General features: G+C 38.3%; 1 protein-coding gene across 7 annotated transcripts in view; it reads right to left on the minus strand.

Annotated features, from left to right (window-relative positions):
- PLD5 (phospholipase D family member 5) overlaps positions 1–25,123 on the minus strand; it is a 167,220-nt gene that overhangs the window by 14,959 nt on the left and 127,138 nt on the right. For all 7 annotated transcript variants that reach the window (XM_066546587.1, XM_066546589.1, XM_066546588.1 and 4 more), the window contains one exon: positions 16,211–16,338. In XM_066546587.1, coding sequence (XP_066402684.1) covers positions 16,211–16,338 — 128 coding nt within the window. The remainder of the gene's footprint in view (positions 1–16,210; positions 16,339–25,123) is intronic.

Raw genomic sequence — 25,123 nt, forward strand, 5'->3', positions numbered from 1 at the left:
AGAAACTGCTCTTCTTCCTATTAATGATGAAGCTTTATAATCCTGGAGGCATAGGGGGCAGCAGGAATCTGGTAGTGACAGATTTAGTATGAAGTGGTATGACATCTTAATAAGGGAAAAGACTTTCTCTTCTGTTTGAGAGTGCTGTCATTACAGACTTTTTTTTAGTAGTCTCAAGAGGAGAAGCAGAAAAAAACATCTATATTGTAAGAATCAAAATCTGAATGTTGTTCCCTGACTTGTCATCATGGAAACCTTCAGCTAAGCATCATTTGAGATATCTGTTGAGGTAAAACCCTTCAGGGCAGGAGCTCTTCAGGCAAAGGAAGTATTTCTCCATCCTACGTTTTAAGAGCAATTAATACAGTAATGAAAATGTCGCTAAAAATCAAAGTGAAGATGATCTCAAAAAGCAAAAGCTTAATGAAACTAAGGAAGATAAATGTGAAATGAAAATATAGAGTCACAAATTGATTACTTCAAAATGGAACAAAAGTTTTTGGAAGATAAAGTTGTACAGTTGCTTGTGAGTGACATTTCCAGGGCATGTGCCAGGAACTGAGGAAAGGAATGGTTATCTGCACAGAGAATTTTCTGTCCTCTCTTGAGCAGATTTCTTCTCCTCTTTATAAAGAAATACCATGCATGCTCTAATCAAAGAACAGAAAATATAGGAGCTGGTTTTCCTTCTTTTTCCCCATGCCATTTACCTTTGTGTAGAGCAACTCTTAAAGACTACAAAATTACTGTTTGACTTCCTTGCCAATAAGGGCTTTCTTAAAGCACCAGAAGAGTGAATAATTATACTTGGCTTAAGAAATGTGGTTTCCTCCCACTGCACAGTGATACTCTAACTACAGAGCTCAGTTAAGCTATGAAAAGTAATAAATATGGCCTAGATAGAAAAATGGTAATTTTTATGACAAGAGGAGGAATTCCTTGCTAAATTGGACAAAAAGCAGCATTTCAAAAACAGGAATTTTAGCTTATTCTTTTTCCATGTGCATTCATAAGCATCCTATGCAAAAGGAAGAAAAAACATGGGAAAAGAACCTGAACAATCCAGGCTGTGAACACAGAGCTCTGTAAGATTCCTACACTGAGAAACAGAGTTAGCAGGATGTTTCAGGTACCTTTGGGTCACAGGCCAGAAGGGTGTTCCATGTGTCCTTACCCTGCACTGTGCAGACCAGACAGCTCATTTTATATTTACCTTGAGCTCCACTCTGAGAGACAACCCCGCTGTGTAGGCAAGGTACTATTTGACCTACATAAGAGTGCCACAATCTGGTTCACAGCTTGCAGTATCTGAGTCGTGGCAAATGTAGCAGGAAGCTTTAGAAAACCCCTTGCTTAAAGAAAAAGTTTTTCGTAGTTGTTCACACCCAAACCTGATCCTGTAAACAACAGGCAGATCTCCTCAGGCATGAATTACCATTTGCCCAAAAGATCCGGCCACTGGCAGATGCCAGGAATGCATGGCCCGTGCTACAGAAACTCTGGATTAACTACAGGTAGCCTATTGCACCCAAAATTTACTACAGTCGACTTTTGGCATACAGGATAGTGTATGCATCTGTCATTTGCCTGTGTTTGAAAATGTATTTAATTGTGCATTTGAGCCTCTGATTTTTTTAATGACAAATTTCTAAATGAATGACTGAGCAAAGCCAGAATCACAACAGGGTAAACTAATGCAGTAACAAAAAGCACTCCATACTGATAATCAATTACTAAAGCCTCAGATTTCAATAGCTTCTAAATAAAAGTAATATACAATGTATTCATTATCAGCTTAAGACAAATCACAGATATTTACACTGGTACACTAATCTTTTCATAAAATATGCTCTAATTATCCAGTTACCCAGAACTCCAAACATACTTTCTTTTTTATTATCAGGCTTACCTGATCCTTACTGCAGGCCTCCCTTATGTTTTCATGTGGTATCCTTTAATACTGAGTAAATATTTCCTTATCATACATAGCACCACTGAAGGCTGCCTCTGTGCAGGTATTCTTTACCTCTCTTTACCAATATGTGTGCCTATCCCATGCCAGGCACAGGTGACAGCTGAGGGGTGGCCTGTGGCAGCAGTGCAGGAGGACAAGGGCATTCTGATAGGGTGACCACCAACAGAGAGAGAGTCAGAGATTTGAGAAAGGTTAAGAAGCATTTCTCTGTGCAGAGTTGTTTGCTGTGACTGCTGTAGCACACTTTGCTGAAGAGGCTGAGAGGAGCAGTGCTCATCACAAATGCACTCAGGCAGCCCAGTTTTGATGTAAGCCAAACGTGCAATCTGATGCTGAACAGGCTGAGAAGGCTGTAGCACTGCCTGGGCCCTCTCCCACAAACCTCTGCAGCTATTACAGTGCACCACAACAGCAAAAGGATGTGCCTCAGCTAACACTTCACTAGAAACTGCAACCTACCCTGACACTCCTGAGACAAAAATCCTCCTCCTGTGCTTGGCTAGCGATACAGTACAGAGACTGCACACTTTATGTTAAAATCTAATGTAATTTAGTGAAATCCAAATCCAGCACAGTCCTGCTTCTGCTCCAGGTTCCACTTTTTCTTTTCCTTTGCTATGAAAATCAGAACTAAACTGATATTGGGAAATACTAAACAGAAAACATTAATACAAATGGGAAAGCACTGTTTTCTCAGAAAGTTAATAAAACTCTGTCTAGCTTAAACCATTGGAAAGTGAATAAATCTAAATTAACAGCATCTTTGGATGTCAGAAATCATCTAGGACACAATAAATGTTTTTACTTGAATTCTCTGTTATTTTGACAGCGACAAATTGCTTTTGAATATTACTTACAGAATTCAAACAGATTAAATTTTGAGATTAACTATTTCATTGTTTAATTGTGCAACTTTCCTGTTTTCTATAGACAATTTACTGAATCTATGGTATTTTTAAAATCTTACATTCAGCTCTCAACCATTCTCAAATTAATCAAAAAACCTTGTGAGTCTTGCACTTGGATCTCTCTTGTGCCTGGCCTATGTCCTAGAGTTTTGTAGGTTTTACACTTCTGTCATCTAAGGGTAAAGGTTAATTTTCTATTGTGTAGGTTTTAAGTAATTTGAAAATAATTGCCAGGTAGAATTTCGAATGAACTAGAAAAAAAGCCCTTCCAATTGACAAAAAAATGGAATTTCAACCTGAGCCAGAAACTCAATCTATCACTGAAAATGGAAAACTGTCACTCAAGCCACTGTCTGAAAATAAATCTTAGCATGTGACCAAGAAAAGGTGATGCATTTGATAGAGAGTGCACCCAGCATTGGCACTGAATGTCCGTATAAAACCATGACAAGTTTTCACCAAAGGAAAGGAAGTGGTATAAGTGGACTGACTGTACCACTGAAGTTGATAAATTTGAATTGTCAGCCACCAGCAGTCCACTGGTCTTTAATTCTCACCTTCTCAAAAGTACATTTGATAGATTTGGAACTGTAGACCATGCAGAATAAAAGTCCCAAGAAGTTACAACTTCATATGTTACTTTTACTAATATTACCTAATGACAAAAAGCTGCTATGATAAGGCAGAGAAGATCTTTGATGAGCTGCTGATTTTTGTATTCTCTTTTTTTTTTCCAGTGGTCCATAGGCAAAGAACACAAAACTGCATTGTGATGCTCTACTAATTTCCACTTCACTTTAGCCACACCATTATTTTTCATAGCACCCTGATCTTAAGAAAACCATGCTGAGAAAAAAAAGATAGGCTTAGCATTTCATTTCTGCTGAAAAGTAGTGCTGCTGATACACAAAGCAAGTTAGGCACCCAGGCAGAATAGGGGCTTATTTTAAAATGGTGTGGTTTAAAGAGAATTTTGTGATGAAGAGGTAGCAATGCATATTCAAAATAGAAATCCCTTGTGTCCTCATCACATTAGAAAGAAGCCCCATCACGATTTTTCTTTTCAGCCATCTGTTCTATCGATACTAAAAACTCAGCAAAAATAAATTTGCTTGCAGAAAAAAATCAAATATAGTTTGTTTAAGCCATGGACCACTCTGTGATGATGTTTACATAGACCCTACCACAGAATTGTGAATGCAAGTTTGGGCTTTGTATTGCTGTTGTTTAAGCTCACTAACAAACCAAGCCTGACACATGGCTAATTGTCAGAGCAAGCCAGAAGCAGAACTGAATCAGTTAAAAATTCATTACCATATAATCTATCAGCATAATTAATATCACTTGGCATAATCACAGCCTAATTTATAATTTTCAAATGAATTTTCAGTTTATAGTTTCATTACCCCCTCAAAACACTTGCAGGCGCAAGTGTCTTCTTTAGGGGAAATGGAAGCTTGCAACTGCAAGAAAACATTTTTCTAGGATCATGTTTGATTTATTTCTTGTTTTACCACAGGAAATCTAATTAATGTGAATTCTAATTTGATTCTGTTTCTCTTTTGAAACAATTTTGTTCCTTTTGTCAAAGAAAAGTGCAAGCTGGAAAGAAAAGGATCATGTTGTGTTGGCCTCCCATCTCACTGCTGGCAAGCTGCATCACATTTCAGTCTTGGTGTCATTCACATGAGATTTAAAAATTCCCTTCTCCAGCAGAACCATAAGAAAACTAACAGGTGAGGTGAAAGAGCCTGCTAGTTTCTGAAAAGGGCTGGACTCTCCTTCACCACCTAAATCTGTGCACCTCCCTGCACCAGAGGCTGTCCTGTCAACCCTTATCTCACAGTCTCCCCACGCAGCAGGAAATCACAGCAGGAGCCCTCAGCATTTGTTCTCATGCTAAGCAATGCTGCAAAGGGCAGCCTGCACACATCTTCTGCTGTGCAACAGAGACAGGAGAGTGCAAAGGGCTGATCTCAGAGTAAGGGCAGTATTTATGTCTAAACATTTCTCTCAAAGCACACAGTTTCTTTGGGGCTTTCAGTTCCATGGCCTTCAGGGAAATGCAACAGCATGTAGTTGACTAATTGGATGCATTATTTCTAATGTTACTGACACACACAGTGGGTTTTCCTTTTGCAAACTGAGTAGAGATTGGTAGCAGGCATGCTGGGGACACAAACCAGGACAATGACATTGCATATGAATTATTGCTGTAACTGTTGAGCTTTGCCAGACTACCTGATCAGAATAAGAAACCTATTTTCTTGGTGTAAGCAGAAGGCCAAAGGCACCAATTAATTTTTGACTGAGCCTTGATTAAATTCAGTGTACAGGACCTTGAGGTAAGCTAGAAATCCAAGCAGTTTAGATACATAAGGCAATTTAGCCAAATGGTACACAGCCAGCCTCAGAACAATGGCTAGTCAATGTGAAAATCTATTTTAGAAATCCACTGTGCTCTCTGTCCTTTTTTCTTGAAAGTAGTAACCATCTTAGATATTTGTGATGTCTCTGGCTGCTTCAACATGGAAGTCATTTGTCTTGTAAAGATACAATCCTGAAAGAGATTCTTAGGAAGAAAAATTGTAGCTAAATTATTACATCATATTTCTGCCTCCTGCCTCTAACAGTAAAATTGGGAAGACAGAATGACAGACTGTCATAAAGCTGGAAGGACCCACTGGAGGTTATCTAGTCTAGCCTCCCTCCTGCCAGGGTCATCCTAGAGCATATTGCACAGGATGGCACCCAGACAGTTCTTGAATACCTCCAGTGATGGAGACACCACAACCTCTCTGTAAAATCTGTTTCACTGCACAGACACCCACACAGTAAAGTTCTTCCCCATATTCAGGTGTGCATCCATTTCTGGTCATTGCCTCTTGTCCTATTGCTTGGCGGCACCACCACACAGAACCTGGCTCCATCCTCAACACTCTCCCTTGAGATACTTACAGACACTGATGAAATCCCCTCTCAGTCATCTCTTCACCAGGCTAAACAGGGTGAGTTTCTTCAGCTATGTTTTGTGAGGTGCTCTAGCACTACATTTGAAAGAAATGCTTAGGAATTCATCATACTGATTAGAAAAAGTTGCCTGTCCAGTAACACGATTCCTGACTTCCACAGTTCTCTGAAGACACTTAACAACTCTGTTTGCTCAATACACCTCCCTCATGCAGGGATTAATAGTTTTACACTGTGCAGTTCCAGGGAAACGTCAATGACTTCACTGTTTTGATGACTGCTGTTTACTTAGAAAAGCTAAGGAAGCTGACTGCATGATGACTTCTAAACCAGGCCCTGATGCTTATGACGACAGTATCAAAATCTGAAAAGGTTAGCGATGACATTAATGCTGCACACATTCATATGGAAGGAATGCTTTGTCAGAGTCTATTTTGTTCTGCTTGATGACTTATGGGTATAGAAAGACGAGATTTTATTCCGAACTGCAGAATCATTTGTCTTTTATAAAATGACTGAAATGATTGTCCTTCCTTACCCCGACTCATGGAGATTTATGCCATGGTATTTCAGCCTGATTTACTGTGTGTCTTTTTCACAGGACAATACCAAATCCAGTTTTCCATGAAAGGATTCAAACTTTCAAGCAGAAGGTGACTGGGCTCCATCTGGGAACCTTTTGGAGTTAAGACAGTTCTGAATGAAGACATTTTTCTAGGGGGGAACTGTCATCTGTGCAATATCAAAGCGTGTGTGCGTGGGTGGAATCACATATTGGGAATATACTTTCATGATTATTTTAATGTTATTATTTTAATTGTTTAGTTGAACAAGATTGATCTGATGGGGTATGCTAATATCTAAATCCCTCTGAGAGAAACCTTCCTCCATTTGTTAACATCACTGACCAAGATTAGTTGCCAGCAAATTCTTGTGGAAGAAGATGACAGAATAGACTGTGGTGCATTAGCTCCCCCAGCAGAGATTCAGCTGGGGTTAAACAAACAAGTTTTCTTTCACCATAACATAAATCAAATTTTTGGGAAAGTGGTGGATTTACTGCCTTTTTTATATCCATGTAAGTTTACTGGTTATTTCAGACTACCCCTGGGTAGACCACTGCAGAGATGTGCCTAGAAAGAATTTTCATCTCTGCAACCATTGTCTTTTTGATGATTTGTTTTAAAGGCAAGACAACTGCCAGGTGAACTACTTGTGATGCAGTTTCTGGGAGATCTTCCCAAACAGTTTTTATAAATTTCAACAACTTAACTCTTAGGCTACTGTGCCTTATCCCTAGGCCATGGACTCGCGCAAGCACACTTCACCAGTGCTGTCTATTCACCAGTATTTGCTTCAAGATAGCAGAAGAGGTTTTAAAAGCTGTCTCCTTTTTTGCATGCACTTTTGTGGATGATTTTCTATCCTTTGTGCAGTGGTGTACAGTTTGTATCCTGGCAGTAAATTTCTGCATGCCTCCAGCTCCTAAACACTTTTAGAACCCATCCGAAATTCTCAAGTCTGATAATGCTAGTAAACTGATATTGCTTGTCAAGTATCTGAGGGACCAGTAATAAACCAGAACCAATCATACTCTCTTTGCAACATCTGACTCTTAATTAAGACATAGTAATGGTAAGGCAAGTACTAAAAAGTAAGTAAATGATTATGAGGTTAAATGTACTGGAGAAAGAACCTTCTATTTTCCTTTGGGTTTTGGAGATCCAACTACCTGAATATGCCATGCTACTTCGGAAAGAAGACAGTTTATCAATTCAAAATAGATATTCCATAATTTTGCTCTGCAGGGTTATTATTTATTGATTTACACTCTATTCTTGATTACTCCAACAGCAGGTAAACCTGTTCACAGGATTTCCACAGCAACTAAAAAAAAAGATGAGAAGAAAATAGAATCATAGAATGGTTTGCATTCAAAACGTCCATAAAGATCATCTATTCCAACCCCCTGCTATAGGCAGGGATGCCATTCACTAGCCCTGATTGTTCAGGGCCTCATCCACCCTGTCCTTGAACATCTCCAGGAATGGAGTATTCATAATTTCTCTGGGCCAACCTGTTCCAGTGCCCAGCTACCCTCACAGTCCAGAATTTCTTCCTAAAATCTACTCCTAAATCTACTCACATTAAGCCTGGCATTCAGCAATATTCAGGTACCTGAAAATGCCATGCTGCTTTGGAAAGAAGTCAGTTTATCTGTTCAAACCAAATATTCCATCATTTTGCTCTGAAGGTTTATTACTTACTGATTTTCAATTTACTATTGATTATTTCAACAGTAGATAAACCTGTTTCACAGAACTTTCAGAGCAACTGGAAAAATCAACAACAAATCAAAAAGACAAAATCTGTAGTTTCAAAGGTCAGAAACAGAGTGATGAGCATTTTCCTACAGTCAACAGAAATCAAATAAAAACATGCAACAAGCTGTTGATGTATTTTGCCCTCTCCTACACTAAATACAGACACATAATGCAGATGATAACATCGGTGCATGTGAGAATGGAGCACAACAGTGGGAGAAGTATGACAAAGGGGAATAAATTCTGAGTTCCTCAGAGCTGGGAATCAGCACTGCACCTAGAAAAACTAGCCAAGCTAAGAGGACTTTCTGGCTCCAACTGCAAGGTGAAGATATAGATCCCATGCTGTTTTCAGTCAGTAAATCACACAAGCAGAAGCCCACAGCAGTAAGGAGGAACCAAGGGCACTACGAGGCAGCAATGAAGCTCATACAAGGCACAAGTGGAACAGCCACATTACCACGTTCCTGCCCAGTTTTAACCAGCCCTCTGTGAGCAGTGCACAGCAATGGTGAGCAAGAGACAAACAGTCCTTTTGCTCCACTGATATTTATCTGTAAATACTGCATGCATAGGTACTAAATTTCAAGCAGAGTAAGCATAATGGGCAACACTGACTGTCCTGATTTACTGGATGTAACCGACAAAAATACAGTTAAAGAATCAAACAAAACTTCTACTTCCAAAAATGCAGACTTTATACTATGATAAATGCATGCTGTGAGATCTGCACATTTACAAGAGTATCTTCTCCCAGTCCCCTAACTTTTGGGGGACAAATAAAAAAAATTAAAAGAGGAAAGAAAATAGAAAAGCTGCAATTTTGGAGATATGTATCAGCCACTAAAGTGCTCTAGATTTGGTCAACGATAAAAACCCTAGCCAAAAGCTCTTAGTGAAAATAATAAAAGTATTTTCAACTTGTCCTTTGAAGGACAAGCTGCAATAGCATCATAGCAAAGTTCTGACAATACAACTAGAATTCTATGCAGCAGGAAAAAGGAAAAAAAGTAATAAATACTTTAAGCAATAAATTACTAAAAAATGTAATTGTCAGTATAGCTCTGTAATATCTCCCTATGCCTCCTTTCTTCCCATATTGCCTCATCTACCTATGCTTGAAGATCCGGGTTCCACTTTTCTGTTATCTTTAAAATATTAGCTAGCTCAGGAAATGATCCCATAGACAGAAAACCCATGAGGATTTTTTTCAGCATTGGATCACATGGATAACAGCATATCAAAACTTTTTAGAAGAAGATACTCTCTGTCTTATATAAGAGAGATTTATTAACCCAGAAACACGAATTTAGAATACAGCAGTATTATCTTGCCTGTACTTTCAGCCTAGTATTTACCCATCTGAGCTTGATTGAACCTCAGTGGACAACAAAGTTGAAAGAGCCTTGTTTCATGTTATAGGACACTTGAGACTGTGTTCAGTTTACTAATAGCAACATGATACTGAATACCACTGGGATAGTAAGAAAAGTAAGCAAATTATTAGAAGAATATGAGAAAAACTGACAAAGTGCACATTAGGGACAAATCTGTAATTCATACTAGCACAACACTAGCACAACAGTGTCAAATGGAAACTCCCAATATAACTTTTGCTTGACTGAAAAGATGGAATTCTATGTCAGACAAAATATCTTATCTCAAAAGGACCAGATGCACCATTACATAACTTCAAGAGACTCAGATAAAATTCAGAGAAACCACTGACTGATTACAGACTGCTTTTGCTCTATGAGTTCTGTAAAGATCATCAATAGAAATTGCAAATGTGCAGATCTTGTCTCAGTGATCAGTTTTGAGAGGTGGCTCTGCAATGGCAAGATTGTGGGGAAGCTGGAAACAAATAAGATCATCATGATGTATTTTTGAGATATATAGAAATCCAGTTTATTACATATTGGTTTTATTGGAGGACAATGTTTTTCCCACAAATAAATAGAAAATACATTGTTCAATGATATAATTTGGGGAAATCATCATTCCCCTTTCCCTGGGAGAGATACATAAAAAGAAACACAAGTTGCATTTGCTCCTGGCAGCATTCCATAGATTCTTGAATTTTGGGGAAGTTTTTATTAGAATCCATATCCCCAGAAATTAAGACCAAGAGAAGGGATAATTCTGAGGTGAGTTTTGTCCCTCATTAAGTGTGGCCTTCGAGCTATATCTCCTCCTTATGAGTATCGTCAATATAATTGGGATGAGAGTTTTGAGTAAAGAACCATGTGGATTGCTTCCAATTGATTTTACCCAGCACAATCAATGAAAGGGTTGCTCCTCTAGTATTCCCAGAAACATAAATTGCCCCAAAGCTGCTCCTTCAGATGCAGCTCTTAATACCTGAAATACCATCATTTACCAACTTTTGTCATTTCAGAGTAGGATGGGAAAGAGTTGGGCTTTATCAGTCTTTTTGTCACAAAATATTAGAGGAGAAGATGATACAGATGAATTCAAACTGCTGCTTTTGTCTCCTTTTTTCTATGTTTCAGGAAGGACAGTCTGAACAACTCAACTGAGACTGCCATTATTTCTCAAACCAGTTCTGTCCTGTCTGGTGATAACAGGCAAGACAAGCAGACACACTCCAAGCACTCTTGGAGACATCCTGCTGCAAGCCTTCCTACAGCTTAGCTCAAAAAACAGACTCATACGAAAACAAATCAAATGTTGGCTCATCAGTTTTTACTTAAAGTGGACACAAAGAAAATGTCTATATTTTGACCAACTTAAGTTTTGGGGGTTTCCTCCCTCCCTTTTTTCCCCTGCCTTTTTGTTTGTTTTCCTGGTGAGTATAGGCTTATTGATTTCACAAATTTCAAAATCCAATATACTTTAGCTGTGAGTATGCACTTGATTATTCATACGTATTGTAAAAGACAGAACTTAGTTTATCTACCATATCTACAGATGCTTAATAGACCTTTATTTGACTAATTCTCATGGCTCTCCATCTCAGCTAATTTGGCTGTTGATTCAACTGGATTATTAATAGAATAAATGAACAACTTTTTTCCTTATCATTCAAATGTAACAAAAAAATTCATAATTGCTACAACTTTCATGTGCTGTAGGACTCAATACTAATGAGACAAGTATATTTTAAATACTAATAACCATAAGGAAAAAACAGCTCACAGAGAGTTTCTCATTCACACACAGTCACATCTCACCTTGCACACTACTTTTGCCTCCTTGGGTATTTATTTAACATCTTAGGTACATCAAATAAAAAACTAACTCCTCAGATTAAACACCAACCTGACAAAAACTGTTGGGACAGTTTATCTAATTTCCCAGTTGCCTTAAATTATGTAGATAAAATTAGCAGTTTGTAACTCATAACAACAAGAGAGTAAGAGGAGGATGGAGAGGAAACTGACTGACAAGGAAATCCTGATGGATTTTTAAGATTAAGAGAAATCAAATGCCTTTCTGAAGTCTTACTTATATTGGTAACACAAATCACACAAAGAATCCAACAGATACATGAAATTATTGGGAAAATGAAAAAAAAGATCACTTGGTTATATTTTTGTCCTTAAAGAACAAATGTTTCCCAGCCTGGCTGTGTTTTTTAATCCTTTCAAAGGATAAAAAAATCCTGTGATTTTTACTGGTTGGTTTTGCTACTTAAAAAAAAAAAAATTAAGTCTAGCAGCCATTCAGCTTATATTTATCTGAATTTAAATGATCAGAATAACAAACAATCCAGAAAATACATGAGACTTAAAAGGCATCTTAGAAACAAAAATCCTCTGCTAGCAGTTTTTATACAGCTAAGAGAAAAAAATCATGCTTAGGACTTTGCCTCAACATCAGCTGAGCCAAAATTTAAGCAGGAATTTTTGAGATAATGCTTTTAAGATGTTCTAGGCAAGAGAGAGCAAATGACAAATGACTACCTGAGGTGGCTCTAGATATTGGGATTTGTTTAAGAATCAGCACAATGGGAGCTTTTGCTACTGCTTGATTATATTTCACACTGTCCATCCATATCTTCTGTTCCTGCAGGGAGGGGGCTGCTGGCCCCAGATGTTGAGCAGAATGTTGGGTCCATCCCTGCCGCATGTCGGCTCACCTGTCTCAGGCATCACCAGCCAGTGGTTTTGGTGCATCCCCTGGCTTCCATCTTACCCACAGCTCTCTAATCTCCAGGATCTCTCCCATTTTAAGGACTTTTCCTCCAGTCAGGAACTTCACCTTTTTCTGTTCGGGTCTCCCTCCTTAGTGTCAAAACCACTTCCTCCTGGAACCCCAGACAAGCCACTTCCCTTCAGGCCAGATGTTTACAGTCAGACTCCACAATTCCAAGGAGCAAACAGCAAGCTTCTACTTGAGACCTTGAAGGTTTGAATTTGATCACTAACCTTCACACATACACTCAACTACCTGGTACTGGTGGTATTCATAATTTAAACTATTTTTTTTTGCCAACAAGACTAGCTAATATTAGCCTGATTTCACTTCCAGTGAAGACAATTGGATTAATTTTACTTGTTTCAGGAATTTTCAGTAATAGCATTTTCCAAAAGCTGATTATTTGTTGCACATTAATGCATTTTTCTGAAGTGGTTCAACTAATCCATTACAGTTGTTTGCCCACTGGATTCAATTATTCATGCGTGAATAAAACTTTTCCAAAAATGTTGCTAGTATAAAAAGCTCCAGAAATGTTCATATGTATTACAAACCTCATGCTCCTTAACAGAATTAAGGAGATAAATGCATTTTCAAGCTTTGCTGGAATTATTGGAGGGAGTCTTGGAACAAAAGAAATGTATGATAGGTTTCATTAGCTTATGGATTGGAACAATTTTTATATAACCAATTTCTTTTATGAAGTAATAATAAGCTACTGGGTCAAGGAACTAGAAACTAGAATACAGCACCATGGCCATCTTGATTGCCATTAGTTCAAGCCACAGGAAAAAAATTAATCAGTATACATACACACTTTTAAGCATGTTTGAGTGACTCATTTTTTAGTTGTTTCTCAGTATGTATAAATTTACCAGCAAGAAGCTAGATGATTTCACTGGTAAAATCTTACAGAGCTTACTATATCTAAGAAAGTGGCAAAACTCTGGTTGTTCATAATCCTCAACTTTCAATGGGTTATGTAATTAGGTAATATTGGGATATATTGATAAAAATAGAAAAAGATGCAAAATTCCAGACCTGTACAAAGAAAAATCCAAAATATTCCACTATAGACAAAAACCATCCTATTTTTGTAAAATCCTGCTTTCAGGAACTCTAAACAAGTACTTAATATTTCACTGTGGGGTTTGATTTCAGACTGAAGCAGATAGCTGGCATAGATGATTTCAGCTAGACTTACTACAGTTTGACAAACTTGCAATTTAACTGAAACACAGTTTTACTTGAAAAGTAATAATGTGCTCTTATCCTTGCTCATAATTTCAAAGCTGAGACTCTGGCAAGTATTAAAACTTTGCCAGCAGAGGCACAGGATTTCTGCAACTTTAAAGGCTATTCTTAAGTAATATCTGCAGCATATGAAAATCTCTCCTTGATGCAGAAAATTTACTTTTAAGAAAATACTCTCATTGCTTCTTGTCAGTGCTGGCAAGTCAAGAAAATGGCAACAAAACTAAATAAGCTTCATATGTGATTGATTTATAGTATCCAGCTTATAAACACAAAGAATTCTCCACAAATACTGCAAACCTAAAGCACTTAAGTCCTGATGATGTTTTCCATGGAGCTGTTAAAGTTAAATTATTGTTTCAGCTTTAGATTTAGTCTCCTAAGAGACAAATGATAAATGATGCTAAACAGACTTGGATTTTTTTTTGTTTGTTTGGTTGGTTTTTTTTTTGTTTTTTTTTTTTTTTTTTAGTATCAGGCAAAGGGACGACAGAGGAAAGTGAGAAAGAGAAGAGGGAACTGATCCTTCATTTGCAGCTATACTGAGACTCTGATAATGAGAACCCGTGGGAGATACATTTCCCCAGAGAGGGCTCAGCTCACCGTGTGTTTTAAGATTAAGTCCCACACATGTGCAAAGCATTTTGCTTGAGGAAAGGACTCAAAATAAAATGACAGAGTTCTGTGCTTATTTTGCTTATTATGTGAAAAGGAAAGTTCAAGACAGATTATTATTTTAGGACAGCATATCAGATCTCTTTGACAGTCACCCTGATTTATTAACCTGCAACTCTGGGGTAAGGGAATCAGACACTCATATCTGGCATCAACAGGAGCCAAGCATCTAATTTCCTTTGGCTCCTCTGAAACCCCAGCATACATTTCTCAACTAACTGAAAGCAGATTCTATTTTACCATAATGCAGAGAGATTTCTTTTTGCATTGTACAAATATTCTTCTGAGCTTCATCTTAAAACTACATATAAAAATATACTGTTATACATGACAATAAGATTAAAACAAGTCCAAATGCATGCAGGAAAGAGTGATAAAATTAACATCCAGGAATCACTTTTGAAATATCAGCCTACAAGTAACTGGCATCAAAGTTTAATGCGAGTATGTTACAAGATTTTAGATTTACTTCAGCCTGAGAAGAGTAAATCTATATGGAATCATATAATCTGTGATGAAGATTATAAATACATAAGGAATATATAAATAATATCATTATCTGTGTGGTAAATGTGCTTCTTTCCCCCACATTTATTATTTTCACTGGTACTCAAACCCCCAAATAGAAGAGGCTTCAAAGACAAACTATTTATAAGCTAAATAAATCCTATGAAGAGCTATTTTGTTATGACAGAAGAGTTTAGCTCATGAGGCAGAGATAATGTAAAAACATTTTCTGAACTGTCCAAAAGCCCAAACTGTATTTTATTGCATTGCCTGGAAATACAACATCCTCTTTTCTAAGATTTTCTCTAACAACATTGTTTTTTCTACCACTGTTCCATATTTCTTTGTAAACATACAATTCAAGTAAATTAGTATCATAAGAGGAGCAAAAATGCATTTATTCACTTTCTTTACTAAATTGGCTAATTTGCTTTTAGTCAGACTTCCAGTCTTAGCTGAAAACAAATATTAAAAAGTTCAGCACAACCAAGATGCACGTTCTTCTTTACAAAATCATTAGAACATCATCATGTTCAAAATTATTCCTGTGTTTCTGAGATTCTGCTCACATTTAGAAAGCAAGCTTTTTTTATAGCAACTAATAACTATCTAGGACTGCTGTTTTTCCCTCTCTGTTGTGCTTTTCAGTTACTGAGATCTCAAAGTACAGGTTTCACTCCATAAGTGTGGCTGAAAGCAGCCTCATACAGGTGGTATATAGCAAAAATGAACATGACAGCCACTAATAATCCTGAAACTGTTGCAGAAATAAAAATAGGCACACATACCTACAAAAAGGCAAATAAGCTGTGTTACTGACTAATTCCTCAAAATGGTCACAGACTGCACAGAGTTGTTAGCACTGCCATGTTTATGAGGAATAAAAATGTGGAATTCTCTCTAATACAGTCAGCCTTCAAACCATTATGCTACTTGACATTCTATACCCCTAAATCTGACCCTCCCCAAAGGTAGTGGGTATTCCAGTATAATACCCATTATCCATTTGGAAGTCTTTCCAAATCTGGGGTTTGCTTTTTAAATGGCAAATCAGAGGCACTACATCTTGCCCATGATATCACAATAGAGTTTCCATAGTGGTTTGTTAACCAATAGGTTTGCTCCCTTTTTTTTTTTTTTAAAGTAAACTGGAACATACAATGACCATCACAGAAATCAATAAAAAACAATCAAATATTTAAAATTTAAGCATAACCATGGAAGACAGCTGTTATAATAAAAGGAAGCAAAATTTATAGTAGTACATTCTTGCCAACACAGAAGAGTCATCAAAATTGTGGCAGTACAGTTTTTGATGCTAGCAGTTTTGCCAGTAAACTATCAGAAAATAGAGTTATCCAAGTGTCCTCAAAATGTTACTTTTTTTTCTCATTATACTTTCAAAGGGTATAGGATTAGTTTTTCAATTCAGTTACCTGTCCCAGCGATCTCCAGTCTAGGCTGGCACTTCCAATGTATACGTGCTGTTTATCAACAATCCAGAACGACGACTGAAGCCGACCTTCATTGTATGCTGACATGTTCATATACAACACTTCAGCACCTAGAGATTTAAGGATAGAATAATAAATAGCATTACTTAATATGAGATAGTTTACCTTATTAAAAGAAGAAATGATTTCACATTTCATGGCCTCAGTTTCCAAAATTAGTGAGGGGCATAATGAAACACACCATTAAGGTTTAAAAGCAATGATAAACATTGTTACTGTCCCAATATTTAGGACTTTAATTAACATTTATTTCAGTTTTATGAAGAAATATTTATGCAATGCATGTCCCAGGTATAGGGAACATTCTCATGTGTTATAATGTTTACATAATTGCCTTCCACTTTAGAATCAAATGATCTATTTTTTTCCCCAGCACCGTATGTTCCTAAAAATAGTTCATTTCTAAATTTCTATTCTCTAGCATAAACCACATATTGCAGTAATGACCTTTAAAATATGAATCAATTAAAACCCCTGCCTAAAAAGCAGACTCTACTCTGCTCCTCCTCTCCTGTGCAATGGTTTGAGAAGGTATCTGCAGTGGTTGTGGCACATAACAGACCCCAACAAGAGGAACATGGGTGGAGAATTAAGGAAATAAGCAAAGCCCTAAATAAATTATATTGAAGCTGCTCTTAATCCTGCTAATCTGTGACATTCGACCTACCACTCTGAATGGCACAGTTTTATTAATGACTATAGGCCACTGAAATCCAAGGTGCTCCTTGTTGGCTCCATTGCATCACTAGGAATGTGTGAATTGGCCCCATCTGTATGTTTGCAGAACTAAATCCAGAATATATTTAATATTAGGTAAGTTTAGGGGATTTCTCACACCATCACTGTTCTTTCAGTGCTCCAGTGTTTGCAAAATAAGGTGATTAATCTGAACTAATCATTAATCATTGCTGAAGGCATTTTACAGTAACCCACTCATCTTCGCATTTCAGTCATGACTAACCAGGGAAGAGAACGGACAGTAAACAGCAGCCTGGGGGACAGCGATGGTACCAGCCATCTCCTATTAAACACTCATGGGGCCTCCTGTACCATGAACTCCAGTAACGGCTGAAAACGACTCACAACTTTAAACGAATTCCAGGATAGATAGAGAACTAAAATGTATCTCTTTTAATCAAATTTCCTATTTTTGATCTCCTTAGAGACAGTTGACTTGCAATTTTAGGCAACAGCTACCAGTGCTGATTATTTCTTTATTATTATGAAACCAGCAAATTTCCTTGAAAAAAATATTCTAAAAATTCAGACATCAAGAAAAGAAGAAAAACCAGGTAAAGGTGCCACTCACCATGATGCAGCAAACACACAAAATAACATTTTGAGCACATTCCAGACTTTGGCTCATTGGTCAATTGCATTTGGTGCAACCCAGTTACCTTTCCAATTTTTTGCATGTTTCACTCACCCACAATCATCTATGCTTAGAAACAAAGATTTTTCCAATTTCCTTGCAATGTATTGCTGCTGCTTTCAATTCATGCATTAAAGAGCAGAACTGTGCTAATTATGGAGAAAATGAGTGTGAAATGGAAAAGAAATCAGAAAACACGATAGCTGCTATTAAATGGTTTAAATTGTTTCCTGGTGAATAAACAAAACAAAAGCAACTGCTATTAGCTAAGGATGACCATTCTGTAAGGCACTAAACTTCCAGCTAGTGATCCGAAAACTGTGTTTAAAATCGGGTTTAACAAAGCAGATTGCCTTGATGATGTTTTCTTTCCATACACCCAATTTGCAGCATTAAAGAGCAGTATGAATTTAACACCCACAACACACCTACACCAAAACGGTTATAAATGAAATGTTAGGATTTTTACATAGTAAAGATAAAACAATAGGAAGTAACAATGAGCTTCCTTCTCATAACTGAGAGCCTAAAAAAAAGGACAATTTAAAAACATTTTTGAAATATTCAGTGACAAACAAAAATGCTGACTGCCAAAGCTGTAACGGGAGACTATTTAACCAGTAATACTAACATTAAAAATAGCAGATATCATCAGTAACTTGACACAAAATTCAAAAGTTGTAAAACATCAGAATTTGTTGGCGTGGGTTGCTCAGACATGGGCAGAAGCAGTGGGATGGGACTATTACTCTAAAATATAATCTAGGCTTCAATTACCAAAATAGTGAATATAGTAGAGCAGAAGATACTGCTATCACATATACCAGTAAGATCAAAACCTGGAACCCAATTTCTTTTCCTTTTGGAGACAGCCAACTAGTAAGTAAACAGGTGAGGAAGCAGTATCTCCAAGTTAATTAAAAAAAAAGTCATTTGTTGCAAACAGCAGCTGTTGTGCCGCTTATTAATGAGCCCCTACCTTTTTAAGAAAGGAAACGTGCATCAGTATTGATAATTGCCTCTGTTCCAGAAGCCCTTGAGATGCTTTGTTAAAACAGGCTTATCAAGCCTTCAACACAATCCCCCATCCCTAGTGTGGTTCAGGTCCCATGAGGAAATTAAATTGAACTGATCAATATGTGAAGCCGTAACAGAACTCTCTGTCACGCTGCAGTCTCAATTACACAAAGCTGTGAGTCTACTGAGTTCAACCAGAAGGGCACATTTGTAGGCTTGATTGCTAATAAACATGCCAAATAAATCTAACTATTTTGTTTTACTGGAAATTAAAATTCAGGATGAGGACTTAGAGAAAACCAGTGCTGTCACTTAAAACTCAAGTGGATTTGTCTGTCCCTTAAAATTGTGCATTCTAAGGCTGGGACAGATGACACATTTTCTGCAGTAAAAAAGCTCACAAGAAAAGAGACACTGTAGGGATCAAAGCATATTGTAAATAACAGACATTTATCTGAGTACTTTTTCCTCTAGGTGGGGATTTTTTTTGCACTGTATAAGGTAGATGACTGATGCAGTCTGGGATGCATGGAGGGGATCGTGCCATTGAAAACCTGGACCTTCTGCATGTGATGTGAACACAGCCCCTGGGAAATGCCAGACAGCAACTTAGCCTCTAGCTTTGTCTCATAATGGAGGAAGAACACAGAAGGTATCGGTTGCATTGCAAGAAAGATTGACTTTTCATCCATTAAAAAAAAACCCCATCCAACTCCCAAAGTTATCCCGAAGAAGAGGGGTGGTCAAGCAAATGTCATTTACAATTTCTAGCCTCCTGTTTGGTCTAGCTGCCTGCTCTCAGATACTTCACTAACAATGTCTGAAAGCTACAGGGCAAGCTTGACTTCAAGAATAGGAACTTGAAGAGAGCTGGGATTATTCAGCCTGGAGAGAATGCTTCATGGTGATCTAATTGTGGCCTTCCAGTGCCTGAAGGGAGCCTACAAGAAGGATGGAGGTGGACTTTTTCCAAGGGCATGTTGGAAAGAGGGAAGGACAAAGGGGAATAAATTCAAACTGAAAGAGGGTAAGTTTAAATTAGATATTAGGAGGAAACTGCTTACTGTGAGGGTGGTGAGGCAGTGGAACAGGTTGCCCAGAGAAGTTGTGGATGTGCTGTCCCTGGAAGTGCTCAAGGCCAGGTCGGATGGGGCTCTAAGCAACCTGGTTTACTGGAAGCAGGGGGCTGGAACTAGGTGATCTTTAAGGTCCCTTTCTACCCAAGCCATTTAATGATTCTATGAACCTAAAGCTAAGACATTTTTTACATATTTGAGGCAAAGCACTAAATTCTAAGCAGGACCCTTTGATCAAGAGCTCATCACATCCATGCTGTCATGAAAACCTGTGTCAGACACATTCCTGGCACAGTTGTGTTGTGCCTGTGGATTTTCCTGCTGCTCAAGCAAGGTCATCAGACAGCCACACAAACTGGGAGATTCTTCTTCGTGGGAGAGACTGCAGGAGGTCAGAACTCACAGGGCTGCCACTCGACCTCCACATCAAGTTTATGCAACAGTCTGGAGAAGGTGCACCTTCTCTGGAAGTCTTCACTTTCCTGAGGCTTTGGATCCAACACCTGTGAGCAGCTTAGGATATTGTCCTTGTACTGAGGCAGCGTCATTATGCCAAATCCCCTCACTGGTGGGTGCAGTAAATAATTTTTGTAAGGAAGACCGAGAAAGAGCAACTATTTAGGCTGCTATTATCACAGCTGCCTTGAAAGCAAACATGCAAATTCTGCTTGCCACAGTTTTCAGCGGTACCAGTTACAGGCTAAACTTACTCTGGAGTTAGCAAACATAACGCCCAAGAAACAGAAGCTGCATTTGCTTGTACCATGCCTAAAATTGGTCTTCTGTCTTCCCAACTTTCTTGCTTTAACTAAAGTGGTTTTAAAATCAGAGAGGAATAAAAATAAGGGGGAGAACTTTAGGAGTAAAAGGAGAGCCAGAGTTATCTATTTGTATAGATACAAATATCTCTTTCTCTACATTTTGCAATATATGCTTTAACTTCATTTTTTTGCTTTTGATAATAATTTTTAGCACAAAGTACTCCCATGAATAAATATAATTTTTATTCTACTGAGACAAAAGTTCAGAGTTTTCAATGCAATTGGTCACAAGTGGTGCAGTAGCTGTCTCATTTGGGGTAGACACAAGTGATCCAGGTGGAGGATCACCTCCCCATTTTCAAGCTTTTTCTCAACTGATTGCAAAAAGTATGGACTTCTTCCAGAAGCCCCATTAGTGTGACCTGCCACCACTCAGAAGACGAAATACAAAAGCAGAAGAATGCACAACTTGAAAACAAAGTTATTTTTACTAAGTCTCTGAATGATTAAAAGACAAACTATACTATTTACTATTTCTGTGCTCTTCATGGAATATTGGATTTGAAATGCAATTTAAAAATCTGCCTGGCCCAGAAAGATTAATGATTCAGATTTATTTTAAAAGAGAACACTCAAGGACTTTTAGGGAAATCTCTGATGGTAATAACTTAACTTTGAATCAGCCGTTTTGTTTATATTGCCCTCTGCTTCTCTCTCTAACACATATCCCCCTGTCCTTTTAAAAAACTACCAGGACTGAATCCTGTCACTCTAAGATTATGTGCTATTCATCAGTCTAAAGACACAATAATTTAAAAAAGAAGCAGCCTCGAATCAAAACCTTGCTGTCTTTTCTCTAGCAGCTCTATATTCAACTGTCACACATGCAAAAAATGAGATCATAATTACTCAAAGAAATTACATTCTAGCACAAGTCCAAGTAATCTCCAGAACGCTTTTGCAATAATATTTACATTCATGCCATCTCGGCCCATCTTAGACTCAAACTGACCTGCCTAAGAAACACTTACTCCCAGTGTACAATCAGCCATAAGCTGTGTGCTCATGTAGCTTCTCAAAACTGCCTTTAGGAAAACTGGGCTGTTTCTGATGCAGGTATTTTTCACAAAAATTAACTGTAATGCTTACTATCTTGTTTTACAGCATCTGAGGTCACTGACACAAAGATAATTTTGAGGAAATCAAAGCCCAGGAGAGGAATTTGTGACCAAAGCTCCAGGAGCCCCTCTGGTCTATCTCTGGAAAGACACAGGTGCCTGCAGCACTCCCTGGGACTGCAATGGATGGGCTCACATGCTTGGGGCTGTGGTGTGGGTGTTCAGGGACACAGTCACTCTGCCTCCTGTGTGCTGCTGCTGTTCATCTCCACTGGCACGCTCCCCAGCCAGCTCACGTGTCCCTGTCTGGCTGCAGCTTGGAAGAAAGGCTGCTACAAGAGAGCTCTCCTAAGCAGACAGGCTGCAGTCAAGGATCTCCCTGTGGAGCTGAGGACGTGAGAAGCGAGGTCTCCATCGCTGCCGTCTGACTTCCCAGCCCCCTCTCCAGGCCCTGTGCCAGCTTCTTCCTGGCTCCCTTCCATCCCCAGCAGACTGCAACATGCTGATGGGCTCTGCCCTGGATGATCAGGGGAGCAAATATCCTCTACACTCACCATTACTTTTTTGCTTTGTTTTTTACTCAGTCAGTGGGTTGAAATAATTTTTGTGAGGTGGTACAGCCCCAGAAACTGCTCCAGCCACACAGCTGTGGAAGCCAAGAGCTGAGAATGTGGACAGGAAAGAGCAGGAAGAAAAAGGAATATAGTGACAAATGAGCATTACAAATCCCAGCTCTCTCCGAAGCCAAAGTATTACAGAACTACAACTGGTGTGTTTAAAAAAGGGAAAAAACCTCCAACCCCAAAAACTAACACCAATTACCCCAGAAAATAGTAGCATGGACAGATCTCATCTTCAGCAACCCTTCTGCACCCCTCCACTGCCTCCTCAGATGTGCTGAAGGAGCTTTTTCAGGGAATCATTTGGATCAGAAAATGGATCCAGGTTAAACATAAATAAAAATAAGAAAGGTATTTCAAATGTAGAACAATTCACTAGTCCAGCTCACCACATGGCAGTAAACAATTTTTTCAAAAACAGCTGAAGGCAGAGAGCAAGTGTGGGAATGAGTGGCTGTGGTTGAGTGCAACAAGATGCAGGAACTGCTTCTGCCAGTGCTGCCATTTAAAGGTACACCCACACAGTCTCAGCCTCCACTCCTCTCAAAATCAGGCCTCAGTAATTTCAGGTGGCAAGCTCCAGAATTTGTTTGCCTTTTATCTTGCATAATCATTTGTCTTGTGCAAAGAGATAAAAAGGCAATTCTAGCATTTTCTTGGGTTGGCATTCCCCATGTGCTTACACAGGGGTTGACAGTGACACAGAAAATCAAGAAAAGACTCATCAGGGACCCTCATGTCCTGGATACAGGATGGCAGATTTTTGAGAACAAAGGAAAGGTCAGAATTAATTTCTTGCAATTGCTGATTTAACTTCAATGGCATCTTGGGAGCTAGTTAGTTCCCGAAGTAACATTTATCTAAATATACCCTTACACTGGCCTTGAAGAAGTCAAATGTTGGCCTTTGTTGCTACCCAAGTAATCAAAACACTGATTTCTCAGCTAAGTACCCAGCTGTATCTAGAGTTCAGCGTGGGAGTGTTACAGCTCTCCCCCACATGAATGCATTTTGTGCTGCCTGCTGGGCCCTTTTGATTTACTCAGCAGAAAAATCCCAGAGATTTAACCAAAGTGCTTCCCATCCCATCTCACAGGCCAGACAAAAGAGAGGCCTGACAGTATTTCTTTTTAATACTTGTAATACCCACCCAGCTACACCTTACTTCTGATTCACCAGCAAACAGCCAGTGGTCCATCACAAATATGACAGCACAGAGATAGAGATTCCCCTCTTTACCTGCAGAATAGACACAGCAGGAGAACACTTGACCTCCCCCATGAATAGAATCATAAAATGGCTTGGGCTGGAAGAGAACTCAAAGGTCATCTAGTTCCAAACTCTCTACCATGGGCAGGGATACCTTCCAGCAGATGGAAGACCAGGTTGCTCAAAGCTCCATCCAAACTGGCATTGAACAGTTCCAGTGATGGAGCATCAACAACTTCTCCGGACAACCTTTTCCAATGCCTCGCCATCCTCACAGCTGATAAATCATGCATGGATGTGTTTACTTAACCTATACCCAGAATTTTAGACTGCAAAGAAGGAATAAGCTCGTATAACTACAGATCTCTGATCTTTTCCGTGATGGAAGTCCAGGGCATCAGCATGTCCTTGAGAGGCATTTGCTGCCACCCAGCAGAAAATGCCAGCAGCCAACAGTATAGCTCACTACATAGAACAAGACAGGAAAAGACATACTCAACTCTACATTTCCAACCTAGATGTGGCCTCTGAAACCAGGGATTTTTGTACTGCATTTGCCAAAAAATCTCTTACTGTTTGGGCCAAAGTTTAGGGCTCCCATTTTAGTCTGTCTTTAAAAAAATTAAATTGAGCCCATGCAAAATAATTTAGTGTAATTTTAAAAGCTCCAAACAGCTTTTCCTTTCCTTCTAGTAATTTTATCAACAGTAGCAAACATTTCTGCCTCTTTTAACAAGTGCTGCTGCTTGATGTAGCAAACCTGAGAAAAATCCTCATTTTTTACTGCCTTGACTTTGATATCAGTATTTTTACATCAATTTTTACTTCTTTTTGAGCTATTTGAAGTATTTCAGATCAAGTCATAGAAAATTTTGTATAAAATTTTGAATAATGAGAGCATTGATGATCAGTTCAATTCTTTCCCCTTAGCAGAACTCAGCATTCCTTTAAATAGCATTTTCTTAATACAAATCTGCTCTGAGAGTCTGATGAATCAGTAGAGTCTGTAAGAGAACTCATATACAAGAAAGTTTGCTAGAATATTAAAAAAAAAATCCACATCGTTTTTTGCCCTTCATTATTGGAGAGTAGACTGCTCATTTACTAGACAAAGTTATAAAAGTGATTGCTGTGGAGATTGGGAAAAGTAATTTTCTTACTTAGTTGATTTAGGCGACAAAGCATATTACCACTTAAAGGAGGACTATAATACAATCAGTAAAAGCATTATTAAAGCTGGATTGTGGCTTTCTTTCTTTGCCTAAGTATAATTGCATATATTTTTACTATAAAAGAAAGCCATTTTAAATATAATAGAGAGATTAGTAAACTTGCACACTGCTTATCCCACTTCCTTGTGAAGACTTTTCTTTACTTGGATTAGCATTTTGAATCACTATATTTATTTATATACTTCTTGGATGAAGCATCCAAGAATTCAGTGACATTTTTTCATCCTAACACATGAGGAATTAGGATCACAACCTTTTATGAATGAACAAGGCTAAATCTCTACCAAGAAAAATGCAGTGACTATTTATCTGTATCTCTCTTTTTAACTTAGCAACATGATTTCATTCTGATATTTATATATTCTAAAATCATCAGTATTGGCAACAGTCTCTTCTAAATATGCTGACTCGCAGTAACAACACTTGTGCA

Source organism: Molothrus aeneus, chromosome 3 (assembly GCF_037042795.1).
Source record: "Molothrus aeneus isolate 106 chromosome 3, BPBGC_Maene_1.0, whole genome shotgun sequence".
Lineage (NCBI taxonomy): Eukaryota > Metazoa > Chordata > Aves > Passeriformes > Icteridae > Molothrus > Molothrus aeneus.